The sequence below is a fragment of the Triticum aestivum genome, chromosome 7D, assembly GCF_018294505.1.
Source record: "Triticum aestivum cultivar Chinese Spring chromosome 7D, IWGSC CS RefSeq v2.1, whole genome shotgun sequence".
NCBI classification, from domain to species: Eukaryota; Viridiplantae; Streptophyta; class Magnoliopsida; order Poales; family Poaceae; genus Triticum; species Triticum aestivum.
Window position 1 is genome coordinate 27,018,460 of NC_057814.1, and position 17,113 is coordinate 27,035,572.

The following is a 17,113-nucleotide window of genomic DNA, read 5'->3' on the forward strand; positions in this document are numbered from 1 at the left end:
CTCGTTTCTCCAGCGCCGCCGCGCTCCCCGCGTTGGAGCCCCACCCCGCCGGCGCGCCCGCTCACGAGTGGATCTGGATCGGGGGCAACCGACGCCCCCGACCCGTCGCGCGCCATAGCCCCACCGCCCTCGTCGCTGGCAACCCGGACGCCGTCCCGATCTCGTCGCCCCGTCCACGGCTGTGCCGTCGCTGGACCCTGCCCGGAACTACATCGAGCCCGCCTCCCCGACGCCACGTCGCCGAACGCCATCGTCTTCGTCCTCTTCGTCGCCGAACCGCCCCGACCTCGTCGCGTCGTCCCCGTCTTCCTCCCCGCGTCCCACTGCCCATCCCCTACGGCCATCGTGAGCCCCTCCTCTCCTCCTCTCTTCCCCCGCGCCCGTAGCTCGCCCGCTCCGGCGCCCATCGCACGCGAGCCCCGCTCACTTGCCGCCCTTGCCGCCCGCACACCGTCGTTGCTCGCCCTCCGCCCTGCGTCGTCCGCGGCCGGCCACACGCGTGCGCGCGGCACTCACCGCGCCGTCCGCCGTCCCGTTTCGCTCTGCTCGCGGGCGCGCCCTGCCTCGCGCGGCCTTCCGCCCCTACCACTCGCTGGCCTCGCCCCACTTCACATCCCCTCCCCCGCGCGTGACCTGGCCACTCCGACCACCGCTCGCTCGGCCTCCCTCGCCGCACTCCGCCCGGCCCCGCAGCTTCCCTGCTCGCTGGCGCTCGCGCTCAGGCGACGCCACGCCCGGCGCTCGCGCCCATCGGGCGCCCTGTGCTCGTTCGCCCGCAACGCCCGACCCGCTATGGCCCAGGGCCCTATGACAAAGGGGCCCCACCCCTTGAACGTTTTAAAATAAAGAATGAATATAAAAAAACTAAATAAATAATAATTAAAATAATTAATTAAGTTAATTAATCCTATTTAATTAATCTAATTAACTAGTTAGTTTAATTAAATCGTAATTAGATTAGTTAAACCCTCATTAGACTAAACAGTCAATGACGAACGGGACCCACACGTCAGTTGACCAGTCAACGCCTCTGTTGACTGCTGACGTCATGCTGACGTCAGCGTGCACTGTTCTAGATAATGTTCGATTAAAATAATTAAATAAATGCTAAAAAGTGATTTAAATCTTTTAAAATTAATATAAAATAAACCGTACTTCGGATGAAAATACTTTGTACATGAAAGTTGCTCAGAACGACGAGACGAATCCGGATACGCAGCCCGTTCGTCTGCCACACATCGCTAGCATAGCAAACACACAACTTTCCCCCTCCAGTTCATCTGTCCGAAAACGCGAAACACCGGGGATATTTTCCCGGATGTTTCCGCCCTTCACCGGTATCACCTCATACCGCGTTAGAACACGTCTAGCTCTGCCTGTTGTCCTGTTATGCACTTGCTTGCTATGTATTTACTGTTTCTTGCCCCTCTTCTCTTCGGTATACCCCGACGATGTTGATGCCCCTGGGTCGACTACGTCACCGACGACCCCTCCTTGTCTGAGCAACCAGGCAAGCCCCCCCCCTTGATCACCAGATATCGCCTATTCTTCTCTATACAGCTTGCATTAGAGTAGTGTAGCATGTTACTGCTTTCGGTTAATCCTATTCTGCTGCATAGCCTGTCATTGTTGCTACAGTTGTTACCCTTACCTGCTATCCTACTGCTTAGTATAGGATGCTAGTGTTCCATCAGTGGCCCTACACTCTTGTCCGTCTGCCATGCTATACTACTGGGCCGTGATCACTTCGGGATGTGATCACGGGTATATACTATATACTTTATATACATGACACATGTGGTGACTAAAGTCGGGTCGGCTCGTTGAGTACCCGCAAGTGATTCTGATGAGGGGGCTGAAAGGACAGGTGGCTCCATCCCGGTAGAGGTGGGCCTGGGTTCCTGACGGCCCCCGACTGTTACTTTGTGGCGGAGCGACAGGGCAGGTTGAGACCACCTAGGAGAGAGGTGGGCCTGGCCCTGGTCGGCGTTCGCGGATACCTAACACGCTTAACGAGATCTTGGTATTTGATCTGAGTCTGGCCATTTGGTCTATACGCACTAACCAGCTACGCGGGAACAGTTATGGGCACTCGACGTCGTGGTATTAGCCGAAGCTCTTCTTGACGTCAGCAACGGAGCGGCGCGCGCCGGATTGGACTGGAACGCCTGCTAGGCTAGGTCTGCTTCCGGCCGCCCTCGCAACGTGCAGGTGTGCAATGGGCGATGGGCCCAGACCCCTGCGCGCATAGGATTTAGACCGGCGTGCTGACCTCTCTGTTGAGCCTAGGTGGGGCTGCGACGTGTTGATCTTACGAGGCCGGGCATGACCCAGACCCAGAAAAGTGTGTCCGGCCAAATGGGATCGAGCGTGTTGGGTTATGTGGTGCACCCCTGCAGGGAAGTTTATCTATTCGAATAGCCGTGTCCCTCGGTAAAAGGATGACCCGGAGTTGTACCTTGACCTTATGACAACTAGAACCGGATACTTAATAAAATACACCCTTCCAAGTGCCAGATACAACCCGGTGATCGCTCTCTAACAGGGCGACGAGGATGGGATCGCCGGGTAGGATTATGCTATGCGATGCTACTTGGAGGACTTCAATCTACTCTCTTCTACATGCTGCAAGATGGAGATGGCCAGAAGCATAGTCTTCGACAGGATTAGCTATCCCCCTCTTATTCTGGGATTCTGCAGTTCAGTCCACTGATATGGCCCTTTACACATATACCCATGCATATGTAGTGTAGCTCCTTGCTTGCGAGTACTTTGGATGAGTACTCACGGTTGCTTTTCTCCCTCTTTTCCCCTTTCTATACCTGGTTGTCGCAACCAGATGCTGGAGTCCAGGAGCTAGAGATCCCGAGGATGATTCTACATGCAGTTCGGCTTCGAGTAGTAGTTAGGAGGATCCCAGGCAGGTGGCCTGCGCCTCTTTCGATCTGTATCCCAGTTTGTGCTAGCCTTCTTAAGGCAAACTTGTTTAACTTATGTCTGTACTCAGATATTGTTGCTTCCGCTGACTCGTCTATGATCGAGCACTTGTATTCGAGCCCTCGAGGCCCCTGGCTTGTATTATGATGCTTGTATGACTTAATTATGTTTTAGAGTTGTGTTGTGATATCTTCCCGTGAGTCCCTGATCTTGATCGTACACATTTGCGTGCATGATTAGTGTACGATTGAATCGGGGGCGTCACACTACCACACGGGCCAGAAGGAGAACACATAACAAGGTTTGTTACGTCGACAATTTTGGTTACAAAGTTCAATGCCAAGAGAAACAAGGATGATAAATTGAGGGTTAGTGCTAGCTGCTATTCGCCATGTTTCAATTTTATTTTGCGCTTTTTATCGAAGCTGTTGGTGATCATTCTGTGCTGATGCACTCCTTCTATCACTATAGATTGAAGTGCGCCTTCCAAGTAATAGAGCTGTGGATGGGTTTCTGGGACTATATGATAGGGATATTGCGATTGTCACGTCCTTCGACTTCCTCCCAAATGTTTGTCCTATAAATCTTGATTGCCCACTTGAACGGTATGATCTTGAGTCCGTAGTCGCTTTTGGGCGCGCCTTCAAGTCAGGCCAGTTAATGAGTAAACATCTGCAACAGACGACCCCATATCCCATTTCTGATGATGGTGTACCTCGCAAGGTCTTGTTTCCCTTGTTCACAGAGGTATATACATTCCCAATTTGTTTTAAATGTCATAGTCTGTCACTTTTCCTTAATTTGTGATCCTGCCTCTTTCCTTTTGTTCTAGGCCGCACTTGGAGCATCACTTACTTGTTCGGGCAACTTCTGTGGGATGATTCATAAAGAAGACACGTATGAGATATGGTCTCTGCCACCGTCGTTACTTCGTCAACGCTTAATGCATTTTGGTGTACTCAAGTATGTCTTCTCCAATTGGCTTAGGCTCCTCTCCTGTTCCATTTCCCCCTTGTAATGCACACTGGGGCCTTAGGAGTTACGAGACAACTATCTGCGGATTGATAATAATTTGGCACCTGTTGGATACTTACCGTCAGTACTAGATGTCACTTTGCTAATTTAGTTCTCTTGCTTCATTGTTAATGCTAGTATATTTGTCTAAATGAGGACGAGCTAACATTTTCTTCAGACTAAAAGATGCACAATGCGACTCATATTTGAGGCATTTGTATCTTTTTTCCTTTCGACTTCCGTTGCGCATTTATAAATATTCTCCCTATCTTACTTTATATGTGGTTTCCTGTTTTTATGTTTCTCTATTCCGGTTCATGTATGGTTGTTTTGCTGTTGAGCAAGTACTTCTGTTTATTTATATTACCATAGTGAACCCTCTGTGTGTTCTGTTATAGGAAAGGAGATGAAGACACAGATGATGCAGGTGAGCATGGCCTGATCTCTTAGGGCCACTCATTTGTGCATTATGAAGTCATTAATCCTCTTTTGTGGTCATACTTCACAACTGTATTTGTGATCACTATATAAGATCCTTGTTTTCCCCTTTCCATCAATGAAAAGATACACAAGCTCTGTGTATTTGCGAGAGAGAAAAATAAGATCCTAGTTTTACCATGCAAAAACGTTATGCTGCATGTTTTGTTTTTAGGCAATACACTTTCCAGTGTTTGCTGGTTACTCTTCACCTTCTCCATTTTAGGTAGCTCAAGTGCAGGAAGCAGAAGTAGGAGACGTAGATATTCCTTGCCCGATGGTGTAGAGACAATTGTCCCTTGAGGTGTGAATTACCTTGCAAGCCATTGTATGCATAGTATTATAATCCACTTAATATTAATAACCTTGTTGCCTCAGGATTTATGAGAAATATTAACTTGCTAAAATCCATGGGCTATCCTACACCACCACCACTCATGCTCGAAGGTAAGCCGTTGCTTTTGATATTGCCCGACTTCTCTCCCTCCCTTGTGCAATTTTGTCTGGCTATTATAGCAATAAAAACCTGTCTACCTGTTCCTGTAACCAGTGAATGGGAAATTGCTTAACACATTTGAAGAAGATTTTGGTGAAGTATCTGCTTGGGAAGGGTATGATTGCAATCTCATGTGTTGTTGTGCGGAGTATGTCTGGCATAAACTCCCGAGAAAAGTTTTTACAGATATATCCCGGCGTGTGCTGTCTCAGTTGTTTCATTCAAAGGTGATTTTACAGTTATATGCTCGCTGCCTTTTCGTGCTACTAGCTAGTATACGATCTTCACCAACTAATGATTAAAGTTGTGGCCTGTAGGAAATCAGGTTTATTTTGCATGCACAGGCTTGCTTATAAGCTGGCATGCGCGCGCTCGCACACGCGTCCGTACAAGCATGGGCACGTGCACAGTATGCGCACGCGCTCAGTCATTCTGACCTCAGCCAGTTTGGTTAGATCTCGTGATGATGAAGACGAGATTGACAACGACTTGAGGGTTGGTGCTCCTAATCATTTCTCTATTTGTGTTTGGTCTTTTGAGCTACATGATGTGATGTTAACCGGGCTCTCTGTACAATTGCAGATTGAGGTATTTCTTTCACCAAATCAACGCGCCGACGGGAGACTTGAATTGTATCATTTGAATCATAATATTGCTATCATCAGCGTTGAGAAGAGTTTCCTTGCTGCTCGCCCAGAAAATATTTTCTACACGGTAGAAAAGCCATCTAAAAATGCAGTAGCCATAGGGCGCGAAGCTGCAGAGGGATTATTATTGGCGACATTAGGTGAAGTGACTGACATGCCTCACATGTGTAGTCCTGGTGAACTTGATTGTGGAGACCTTAAGCTGTCCACTTGTAAAATCAAGAAGGTACGCTCATGGACTTTCTCTTGCATTTCTACATAGTAGTAACAATCAAGAAGGTAGTTTAATTGGAATCTGTTTGACATCTCGCCTTGATCTAAACTGCTAAATCTAAGGCATTACAGCTTTTCCCCGTAACCTTGCTTGGTCTTGTATTTTCGTACTAGGTTGGGATTGGAGGCCCACTTATTAATTCTGATGACGGGAGTTTAGTTGGCATGAACTTTTATGATGATACTGACGAAACTCCTTTTCTGCCAAGGAGTAAAATTGTTGATGTCTTAAAAGGGATTGATCTTCCATCACAAAGGTAATCACCTTTTTCGTGTCTCGGTCTTATCTTCCATCATCAGTAGGCTCTCTTTGTTATACAACCAACTTACATTTGAAACATATGTTGGATGGCAGTGGATTAAACAGTCCCGTGAACATGATGAATGACTCAGCAGTTAAGAAAAACAGGTATTCTTCCTCTTTTTCAGTGACGATTGTTTCTGGTGCCCTATTTTACTGATGATGATGATTCACTATTGACAGGTGGCCCGTGCCCGAGGCATACTGGTATCATCCTCTGTTCGATAAGGATTGGGATCCAATCCCCCGACATGTTGGAAGGGTTCTCCAGTAGACGTGATCGTGCTGTTGAAGTAAATGGTTGTTGTTCTGCTCATGTAGCAAGTATTTCATGGACCTTCTGTTTATGTGCAAACAAGCCACATCTACCCTATTGAGTTCTAACAAGTCCGCCAACTGACCTCTTATACCATTTAGCTCACATTATAAAACAGTATCCATATGACAAAAATTAATGATATTATATCATATGGATACTATTTTATTTTAACGATCAACATTTATTTTAATGATTAACTAATTTTCTAATGATACAAAACATTTTCTAACTATACAACAAATTTTACATTTTTATTTAAAAAATGTTAATCATGTATTTAAAAAATGTGAATCATGTGTTCGAAGAATGTGAAACGTATATAAAACAATGTTTTAGAAGTGTATAAAAATTGTATAATGTGTATGAAAAAAAGTGAACATCAAAACATATATTTGAAAAACTTATATAAAAAAATGTCCAAGATGTATACGAAAAATGTACAACGTGTATAAGAAAAGTATACATGTGTTGAAAAAAACCCAACAAAACAGGCAAAAACCAAAGAAAGAAATAAAGGAAAACCTGAAGGAAAAATATATGAAAAAGTAGATAAAAAAGAAAAAAATTACAAACTGTGTAAACCGACAAGGAAAACAGACCGAAGAAAAAGATACGAGTCAGAGACACTACAGTACTGGAATGGCCCACTCCCACGCACTCAGAGGCGAGATTGTGTTACGTCTCGCTACGGGCACAAACCCTATATCTCGGTTAGTGCGAGTTCTATGGTACCCTCACCTCCGGTAAGGGGGCTGCGCGCTGGCTCGTTCTCCCGCGCCTATCGCGTCAAATAGTACGTCCCCTGCAAATAGCTCTCGGGAGACGAAAGAACCCCTCGCCACAGTCTCCCCCTAAATGGGCCGGCTAAATCTTGAAAAAGTTTTCTGCTTAATGTGGAATAGTATTTTTGCTAAATCTTGAAAAACATTAATGACTTGTTTGAGAATTCTCATGCAATGTACAAAAAATGTTCATGCAACTTTAAAACAATGTTGATAGCATTTGAAAAATATGTTCATGACAACCAAAAAATGTTTGTACAATGTAAAAATTTGTTCGTATGATTCAGAAAAATGTGCATGATATTTCAAAAGAATGTTCACGTATTTCAAACATATGTACATGACATTTACATAAACGTTGGTTCAATGTAAATAAATGTTCACGTTGTACAAAAAATGTTCCGTAGCTTTCAAAAAATGGCCCGACATTCTTAAGAAATATTCTGTTCTGTTGACTTGACTTGTCAAATGCAGGAAGGATTGATGATTAATGGAATCATGCATGTTGTTAAGAAATATTCTCACATTTCATAAAAAGAATTGATGACTTTTTTAAAAAAATATACAATGTAAAATAATGTTCATGTCTTTGTAGAAAAATATTTCATGCCACTAAAAAAATCTTTAACATGTATATTAAACATGTTTAACATCTATTCTTGAAAATATTAAAAATGTTCCATGTATATACTAGAAATATACAACGCGTATTGAAAAAAGTAGACATGTGTTTAAAAAAGGAAAGGAAAAAAAGCGAGGGAAACCAAGAAATTTTTTGAAGAAACAAAAAAAAAGTCCCAAAGAAAACTACTGAAGAAACATAGACAAACGGCACAAAGTAACAAAAGAACAAAAGAAAACAAAGCGGAACCCGGTGAAAAAACGACATGAAGAAACATAAAAAATGTCTCGCTTATTATCCTTCGCGATTTTATTACAGCCCCCAGAAGGAGAAAAAAATGAGCAGATGGTCTAGTTGAAAAATGTCTTACAAATAAATTGAACTGAAGATCTTAAATGTGTGTCAACCTAGTATTAGTACAAAATATATTCATTGCGAGAAAGATTTTCTTCTTCTTAAAACATATCTATAAGTTCAAAAAAAAATTATCAAGCAATTGAAAATTTGGGCCTACTGGTCTATGTGATTAGGAAAAATATATTATGATTTGTATTCCTCCCTTCCCGGTGAAAATGTCGACTACCTTGATAAGATATCCTTCAAATAATTAGAAGTGAGCACTTCCGCATCTTCTATTTTTCCTAAAGCTAGTGAACCGAATGGAAAAGACTCACTTGAAAGAAAAATGAAACATGAAGCAAGAAACAACAAGTAAAGCCTCGGCTTGGGTGTCTCAAAATGGAAAATCTCTCTCTCTCTGTCTCTCTCTCTCACACACACACACACACACACACACATATCGTCACTCTAACAGGAAAAACAAATGAATACTAGAACACAACACAATCATAAAACAAAGATCGGGTACTATGTATTACGAAAGAAAGGTTTGCTCACACTTATGCGAGGATCTCACCTCTCCTTCGTCATTTATCGAGCTTCCTCACACACACATAGATATTTTTCATTTCTTCCTCACAATAAGAGTTCCATGTGTGGGTTATAATAAACATCTTTAAGGAACTTAAGACGATTCATTAAGGATTCCTTATCATCTTTGAGTTGGTACACACACACACACACACACACGTAGACAAAATATGGTACTATGCTTGGAGATCCTATGAGTTGTGTAGGTGGCACTGATCCACAGACACCCTACGCTCCTTTAAACATGAGCTCTTTCTGGAGTACCTTCTCATGTCGTACCCCATCCCACCCACTCACCCAACAATATTGTTGTCTCTGTTCTATGTGCTTTACGCCATCTCCAATGTGTTTGCTATCGTCGGCCTTGAGGATAAATATGTAAGATGGCATGATCGTGGGAGTTCAAATTGTTTATAGCACATGTTGGCTAAAGCACACAATCCGAACCATCAAACGACATGGCACATAGGTTCATGACTTGTGTGATGCCTCACGCTTTCTGATCAATATAGAACTTTGAAAAGTGTTTCTCTATTGACCATCTTCCTATTCCTCGAGGAAAAAATATTGATCTTGTACAATTTTACCAATTAAGGTGTTCGTATTTCTTGTTCCTCAACGAGTGGGCTTTTGATGTGAGCTCGGGGAATCATTTTGCATCCTCAGATTTTTCACTGCAATGTTGATGGCTGAAAATATCCCTCTTAAGTGAGATCAAAGGGTTAGAAGGGATATCCTATCAGAACTCCTAATGAAATTGTAGAATCAACAAAGTGAAATGAGTCCTTTTTTCTCAAAAGCAGCCATTCTTGCATTGAGGAACACTTTTACGTGTATAAGTATATTCCCCATCTTTTGTTTGCTCTCCCCTCTCTCAATACATTCTTCTAAAAGCCTTTGGTTTAACAATGTTGCATGTCATTCATGAAGTATGGTTCTTCATAAAAACAATAGCAAGGGCTTGAAAAGTATGTGAGGATATCCGTGAACATCTTGATTTCTCTATTCCGCACCAACCGTGCATGCTTAATAGTAGCATTATATCAGTATGCCATGAACTTTCATAAAGCTCACCAAGAGAAGAAGAGGCAATTTTTTCTCTGTTGACTTTGCTCGTGCTTGATCCCTCAAGGAAAATACATAGAATAAAAAGTTTGGCCTTGTATATAGTTTCAGGAATTAACTTTTTCTCGTACCTTGTACAACATTACCGAAACGTTACTCGGGGTAGTTACGACAAGAGAGGGGTTTTGATGCAAGCTCGGTTAATCATCGTTGCATCCCAATAATTTTCGTTGCACGCATCGGGTGGCCAATAGTTGACCCTCTTAAGCGAGATCAAACAAGGAGGATATCGGGATGGAGCTCCGGACGAAATTGTATGATTACTGATGTTTTTTCCTTCTCAAAGCAACCATTCCCGTCTTGAGGGGGAATTTTATGTGTTTAATTAAATTTCCCCCTCTTTTATCTGTTGTCTCATTACTTTCTTGTAGAAGCCTTTGGTTTAACAATGCTCCACGCCATTCATGAAGTATGGCTCTTCACAAAAACAACGGTTTTAAACAAAACAAAACAAAACAAAAAACTGCCGGCCACGGCTATATCAGCATGTGAGGAGCTACGCACGCGGAATTCTCTATTGAGCACCAACCGCGCATGCCCAATACCAGCAGCATTATTATTATGTTAGCATGTCACAAACTTTCATAAAAGAACAACAGCATCAAAGAGAGAAAAATAGCAACACTCCTACTAAAGACCATGTTATAAATTGGTGGCAACTAGGAAGGAATCAAGGAAGGCATGTCCATCCGGCCAGCAACGCTGACAGTGAGCTGAGGGGAGGACAGGGCATGCAGCATCTGATGCTCCCCCCACCCAACCACCGGATTAATAATAATCACAATAATGCTAATACACATGTATATGCTGTTATGCACATGCAAATGCTAATTAAACTCCGGGTCTCACACTGACACTTCAACGGCCGGCCACCACAACCACCTTGAATGATTTTCCATTCATTCGTATCACAATCCATGCTTGCCCTGAAATTCCCTCAGGATTCCTGCTCGTTTTTTAGCTCGTCGCATGATTGTCATGGCACCAAATAGGCCAAGCACCTTCACCCGAAGAAGATGTTACTCTAAATCGCCTGTGATCTTCTTTTTATTTGATAAATGGCGCTTTTATTATCTCAAAATGTAGCATTAAGAGGATACAAAACATTATGAATAACACCCGGCCTCCGCATAATTATGATGCACACGGTCAAACACCAGAAGTCTGACAAAAGAAAATGTAGCAAAACCGACAAATAGACAACAGTAGAGTTGTATAGATGGACACTACGGCTCTGTCGAAAAGCGGTAGTTGTATAGATGGACACTATGCCTCTGTCGAAAAGCGGTGGTGAATCGTGTGTGATGAACGGAATGGAATGAGAGGAGAGGCGAGGGAGTGAGCTGAATGTGGCACGACAATAGAGAATTCATTGCTGTGCGCACCACCACCAACAACCCTCCATTATTCATGCATTCAGATCAGCTCTGAATGAGGAGGAGCCAGGAATCAAAACCTGACAGATAGGCGCCAACCAACGCTGCAACAAGGACACCAACTGCAGCCGCAGCGACAGCTTCGGAGGTGTTCCAATTATCATCATCACAACAGCAAAAAATAATTAGATGAAAAGTCCGTCCACAGTGATCGATCGTCCCCCACTCATCAACAACTGAGCAACAGTGGCATCCAGTACCGACAGTCACCATGGACGGACATGGACATGGGCATGGACGCAACTCTAAGCTTTGACTTATTTCCCAATCTCAACTCAACACATTACATTTTACATCCCCTAGCTTTTGACCGACTGTTTGGTTCCCAGAGTATGCACACGAAAGAATTTGTAGCAGTATCAGACAATTTGATGATGACGGACGCGGAAGAAGAAGAAGAAGAAGAAGACGAAAAAGAGGAAAAAACTTTGGACACCTCTCTCTGACATGGCGATGAGCTAGGACTTGGCGGCGGTATGGAGTGCCATGATGATGAGCTAATCAAGACATGGCCGAAATTCAATCACCGTCTCGGCGAGCAATTCTTGCTTCTGAAATTCGATCCGAGCTAGAGCATCCAGTCGAGCCGGTTGGTGGGCGGCGGGGGCGCGCCGGCGGAGGACGCGGTGGAGCTGTCGGTGGTGGTGGAGGAGGAGGAGGACGTGGTCGGCAGCGACGACAGCAGGTCGAACATCTCCCACCGCGTCGTCTGCGCCGGGGGCTGCGGAGGCTGTTGCTGGCGTTGGCGCTGCGACTGCGGCTGCGGCTGCGGCTGCTGCTGCTGCCTCGCCGGCGTTGGCTGTGGCGCCGCCTGCTGCGGCTGCTTCTTCGCGCTGGCGGGTTTGGGCGCGATGGCGGCGTTCTTGGCCATGACCGCGTCGAGCGTCTCCACGTACTTCTGCACCCGCTTCACCTGCACACGCCTCTGCGCCTTGACGTCGCCGCCGGCGACCACCGCGTCCAGCTTGAGCAGCTCGTTCATCAGCAGCTCCGTCACCGTCGCCACGTCCTTCTCCGCCACCTTCTCCCCCTTCCGCACCGACGCCTCCAGCGCCGACACCTGCCCAGCAAAATCAACCACCGGTCAACTCCTCTGCTCTGCTCCCAACCCCGGCTCGGAAAAACACGGACCGGCAATGCGCGTACCTTGGGCGCGATCTTGTCGACCTCGGCGGCGACGGCGGCGACGGCGCCGGCGGCCTTGCGGAGGCTGCCCTGGCGGAGCTCCTCGAGCAGCCGCCGCGCGCGGGCCTCGGGGTCGTCGACCACGGCGACCTTGGAGCGGTCCCTCACCCCCGCCATGTCGAGGAACGCCTTGGGGTCCTGCTCCTTGCCCTTGTACAGCGTGCGCAGGTCCTCCGGGTGCGCGCCGGCGCGCTCCGCCACCCGCCTCCGCAGGTCGCCGAACGTGGCCTCCGCGCTGACGTAGATCTCGTGGGTCTTGCCGGCGAGCCTCGCCTTGACCCGGATGGTGGGCACCGGCTTCACGCTCTCCGGCGCCGGCTCGTCCTCCTCGGGGCCCCGCTTCTGCACCAGCATCCCGCCCGGCCGCACCTCCCACACCTCCTCCGCCGACACCTTCCCCGCCCCCACCGCCACCGCCGGCGCCTTCTTCCCCTCCTCCACCGGCACCGCCGGGGGAGCCGGAGGGGGGGCGCCCTTCCTCCTCATCGTCAGCGAGCCGAGCTCCACAGTCGCGGCGCCTTTCCTCACCCCAGCATGGTGACCGCCGCCGCCCCCCGAATTGGCGCGCTTTGCAGCCGTAAATTAAAGGTGGCTAGCTAGCTTATCACGCCGAGGCCAGCAGAACAGTGGCGGGAAGCCGACTAAAGCGACAGGAAAAGCAAGCCGCTGCGGCGCGCGAGCGAGCTCGGGCACCGAGGCAATGGCGGATCGGAGGAGAAGAAGAAGATGGATGGAATGGAGGGGCGGACGGACGGCGAGGAGGGAGTGTATTTAGCGGGAGCTTAAGCGCAACAGACAAGGGGAATATATACGCGGATTACAGTATAGCCCACTTGCCACATGGCGAACACATCATCAAAACCGAAATCACAAGAGGCTAAATTATTGCTTGATGCCGCTAACAACAACTAATCAAACACACATGGAATTTTGGCGGCATTTCAACCTGATTTGACGCGGTGCAATGCAAACTGTAGAAGCTCGCCGGAAGATGCACGCACGCTGCTGTCTGTAGGCGTAGGTGTGGGTGGCAATGGCGCCATCAGAGATGACAAATTAGCGGCAGCATTTTCTTGCTTTATCTTTCTTGTTCTTATTCGTCTCTGCACTGTCTGACCGACAATTCCTGCTGGCTTAGAATAAAACCAAGGAGATGATTTCTTATAAATTGGGGGCGTTTTCCGATTGGTTAGACGGTGGTGATGGGATCCTGGCCTGACATAACGTCTCAACCATCGCTCGTTAGAATTTTATTCAGCATAATTATGAGTTGTTAATCAGGACAGGAGGGAGATGCAGAAGAAGCGATGTAACGACCGCATTTAAAACAGTTGCGACCACTACAACTAAGCAGATGTGGAGTGTAGTGTGGTTAAGCGGGTGATCACATGCGGATGGGATTAAGAATGATGATGGGAACCATATGCCCGCCGAGGCATACGCATATCATATGGATGGATGGGAATACTCACTCACTGCTTAATCATTTGGGTGTTGGTTAGCTGCATGCAACCACTTGCTGGAACAAAATTGCTGCGCTCTGTTGACTTGACTTGTCAAATGCAGGAAGGGTTGATGATTAAACGGAATCATGCATGCTCATGGGCCAAGATTCAGAGCTCAAGAACCGAGATTGTTTCTTTTTTTTACTGTCCTGTTGTTGCAGCGAAATGCAGTACGTAGTAATGAACCTTAGATCTGTGTGTGAGAGGATGGAGGAAAATGCGAGGTTCAGAGTTGGCAAGTGGGGAGTGGAGACACATTGTTTGAAGCAGCTGCAGCCATACAGTTGACAGTAGTAGTATTGACTGTTGGTAGCAATTTTACTTCTGCACAAATGCACATATGAGATCAGACCTTTCTTTTTCTTTTTCCTCGCCAAAAAAAAACATTTTTTCTTTTACTTTGCAGAGCCTGAGGGTTTCAACGTCCTCTTCGAAAAAAAAAACCCGAAGAGAGTAGAGATCATACTACCATGCTCTTGGTGCAATCCACGCAAAGGATTCATGAAGCAAGACAAGGTGACAAACATGGCCGGTGAAGATGGTGCTTTCAGAAAAGAAGAAGAATACTAGCAGTACGTACGTATTAATTTGGCCTACGCAATCCTAGTCGTAGGCGCCGGTACGCGGTCTGCGTCAGGACGCAATTAGCTTGATAACTCTGCTCCTGGTTGTGTGCTGGTGCCGCCTGTTTCTGAATTAAGCAACAACGGAGAAAAAGAAAAAAAACACACGTCCGATGACAAAAGGAGAGCAAGCGGGCAAAATAATGGTGTCCGTCCGTAAGACCATCATAAACCCCCAATGATAGAGCGAGCGAGCATGATGAACACCGCACAGGGAAAGCAAACAGTGCTCCGGCGATCGGCCGGATCCGATGAGAAAACGATCGAGGCACCGCGTTGGCTCGCAGATCCTACCTCGCCTCACCTGGTCATCAGCTCATCATCATCAGCTTCCCTCTAATGGTGACCTGCCGCCGTTCTAACAGTAGTAGTACAACACAAAACAGTGCATGCTAGGGATACAGTAGGTCTGAAGACGAGAGTTTATCTGACAAATTATCGCAGTTTTTGGCACATTTCATGCCCTCCAGCAGGCCCTAATAAGCGGAAGAGGAAGAGGTGGACCGGAAAGCCATTAGAGGCTGCTAATTGTTACTCCCTCCGTCTCATAATATAAGAGCGTTTTTGACACTACTTTGGGACAGAGGGAGTAATTGAGAATTAAGAAGAGGAAATGCCAAAAGAAAAAACATGTCGTCAGGAAAGCAGAGGCACTACGACGGACGACGGCAGCACAAGCTGCCGGGTGTGTGTGTGTGAGCTTAACTGTAAAGCTCCACCGACAGTCGAGTCGGGGGGAGGGAGTGTGGCGCGGTCCCCATGGCCACGGCCACGTCGGCGGCGGCCCACGACGGCTTCCTTCCTTCCGGTGCCGCGAGTTGACCTGGCCCCGGAGAGGAAAGAGACGCCGTACTGAACCTACCTGTATCGGCCGGCCGGTCGCGGAGGAGGAACCCAACCGGCCACACGTTTTTAATTTCGGTCCTGCTAAAAATCAGTCGACTAGTCAACTGAGATTTAACCAAGTCTCAATCGACCATGCAACATTTTATGTCATCGTTTGCAACATTTTTTCCTACCGATTGTAACATCTGTCTTGAATGGTTGTAGCATGTCGTTCCTCATCGGTTGTAGCACGTCTTCTCAACGGTTGTAACATCTTCATTGATGGTTGTAGCATTTCAGTTAAAACGGATGTAGCATTTATTGTTATTGCTTGCAATGCCGTCGCAACATTTTTCGCCGCCGTTTGTAGCATCTAGCCATGCCGTTTGTAGCAAAAAAACCACGCTGACGTCATTCGACTGAGACTTCGTTAAGTCTCCGTCGACTGAGTTCTAGACACACCCTTTTAATTTAATTGCCCGTTTGGATGTTTCAAATTCTTCTTCCATGAATACATAGGTGGCGCTTTTTTTTTTCTTATCACGTCTACTTGTACCCATACGTGACATGTTTCGCCTGTTTTGGCATCAAACTTCACATGGCCATCTACTACGTACCGGTGAGGGGTCAATGGATTATGGATCCAATCAGACGACGCTACATATGTACACGACACACCGGTGTGGTACACGCAGCAACGGTCGACGACGCCGACGTGGCATAATGAATGGGAATACCATGCATGTTGTTAGCGCGTCACGTCGTCCACGAGAGGACAATAAACAAGTAGACGATGATGCGCCTATACGTGTACAGAATACACGCACGCACACACTGCCACCGGTAGAAAAGAGGGCTTTAGTTCAGCCCGGGTCAGCCCATTAGTCCCGGTTCAGTCCAGAACCGGGACCAATGGGGCACCGGTCCCGGTTCGTGAGGCCAGGGCCTGCCGGGCCTCGTGGGGGCATTGGTTCCGGTTCGTCTGGCCCCTTTGGTCCCGGTTGGTCCCACCAACCGGGACCAATGGGCCTCGCTCCTGACCCACCACCATTGGTCCCGGTTGGTGGCTTGAACCGGGACGACAGGCTGCCTTTTAGTCCCGGTTCATGCCACGAACCGGGACCAATGAGGTGCCTATATATACCCCTCGCCCGCGAGCAGAGCACTCCAGTGCTCTGTTTTTCTCTGGCCGGCGAGGGGAGGGCTTTGTGGTGCTCTAGCTCACCTCCTATGCACATGAGGTGTTCAATAAAATGCCCGAGCCACACTAGTTAAGCTTTCTTCTCTCGAAGCTCGACATCAAAGCTCCATTTTCCTCGAGATTTGTCTAGGTTTAGCGGCCCGTCACGTCTCATTCCCGTCTTCACCGCCGTCGATCGCCCGCGCCGATCTCGTCGCCGGCACCACCGTGGTGAGCCTCTTGTTCTTATCTTCTTTCTGAAAGAAAAAAATTCTTACTTTAGATAGATACTTGTCTAATTTTCTTACTATTTTATTGCTTATTATTATATAGTGCGATGGTTTTGGTATCCGCCCCCGTCGGCCCTCGTCCTGTCTATGATTCGGATGTAGTATATATTATCTTTATAACTATTGGTTCATTTATTGTTTATGAA

At 46.9% G+C, this 17,113-nt stretch overlaps 1 protein-coding gene across 1 annotated transcript; it reads right to left on the minus strand.

The window, feature by feature from the left end:
* Positions 1-11,593: 11,593 nt before the first annotated feature.
* LOC123167142 (BAG family molecular chaperone regulator 1) lies at positions 11,594-13,638 on the minus strand. Its single transcript, XM_044584974.1, has 2 exons — positions 12,506-13,638; positions 11,594-12,419 (listed from the first exon to the last, which is right to left on the minus strand). The coding sequence occupies exons 1-2, from the start codon at positions 13,028-13,030 to the stop codon at positions 11,928-11,930; spliced, it is 1,017 nt and encodes a 338-aa protein (XP_044440909.1). The 5' UTR covers positions 13,031-13,638; the 3' UTR covers positions 11,594-11,927.
* Between the last annotated feature and the right edge of the window lie 3,475 nt (positions 13,639-17,113).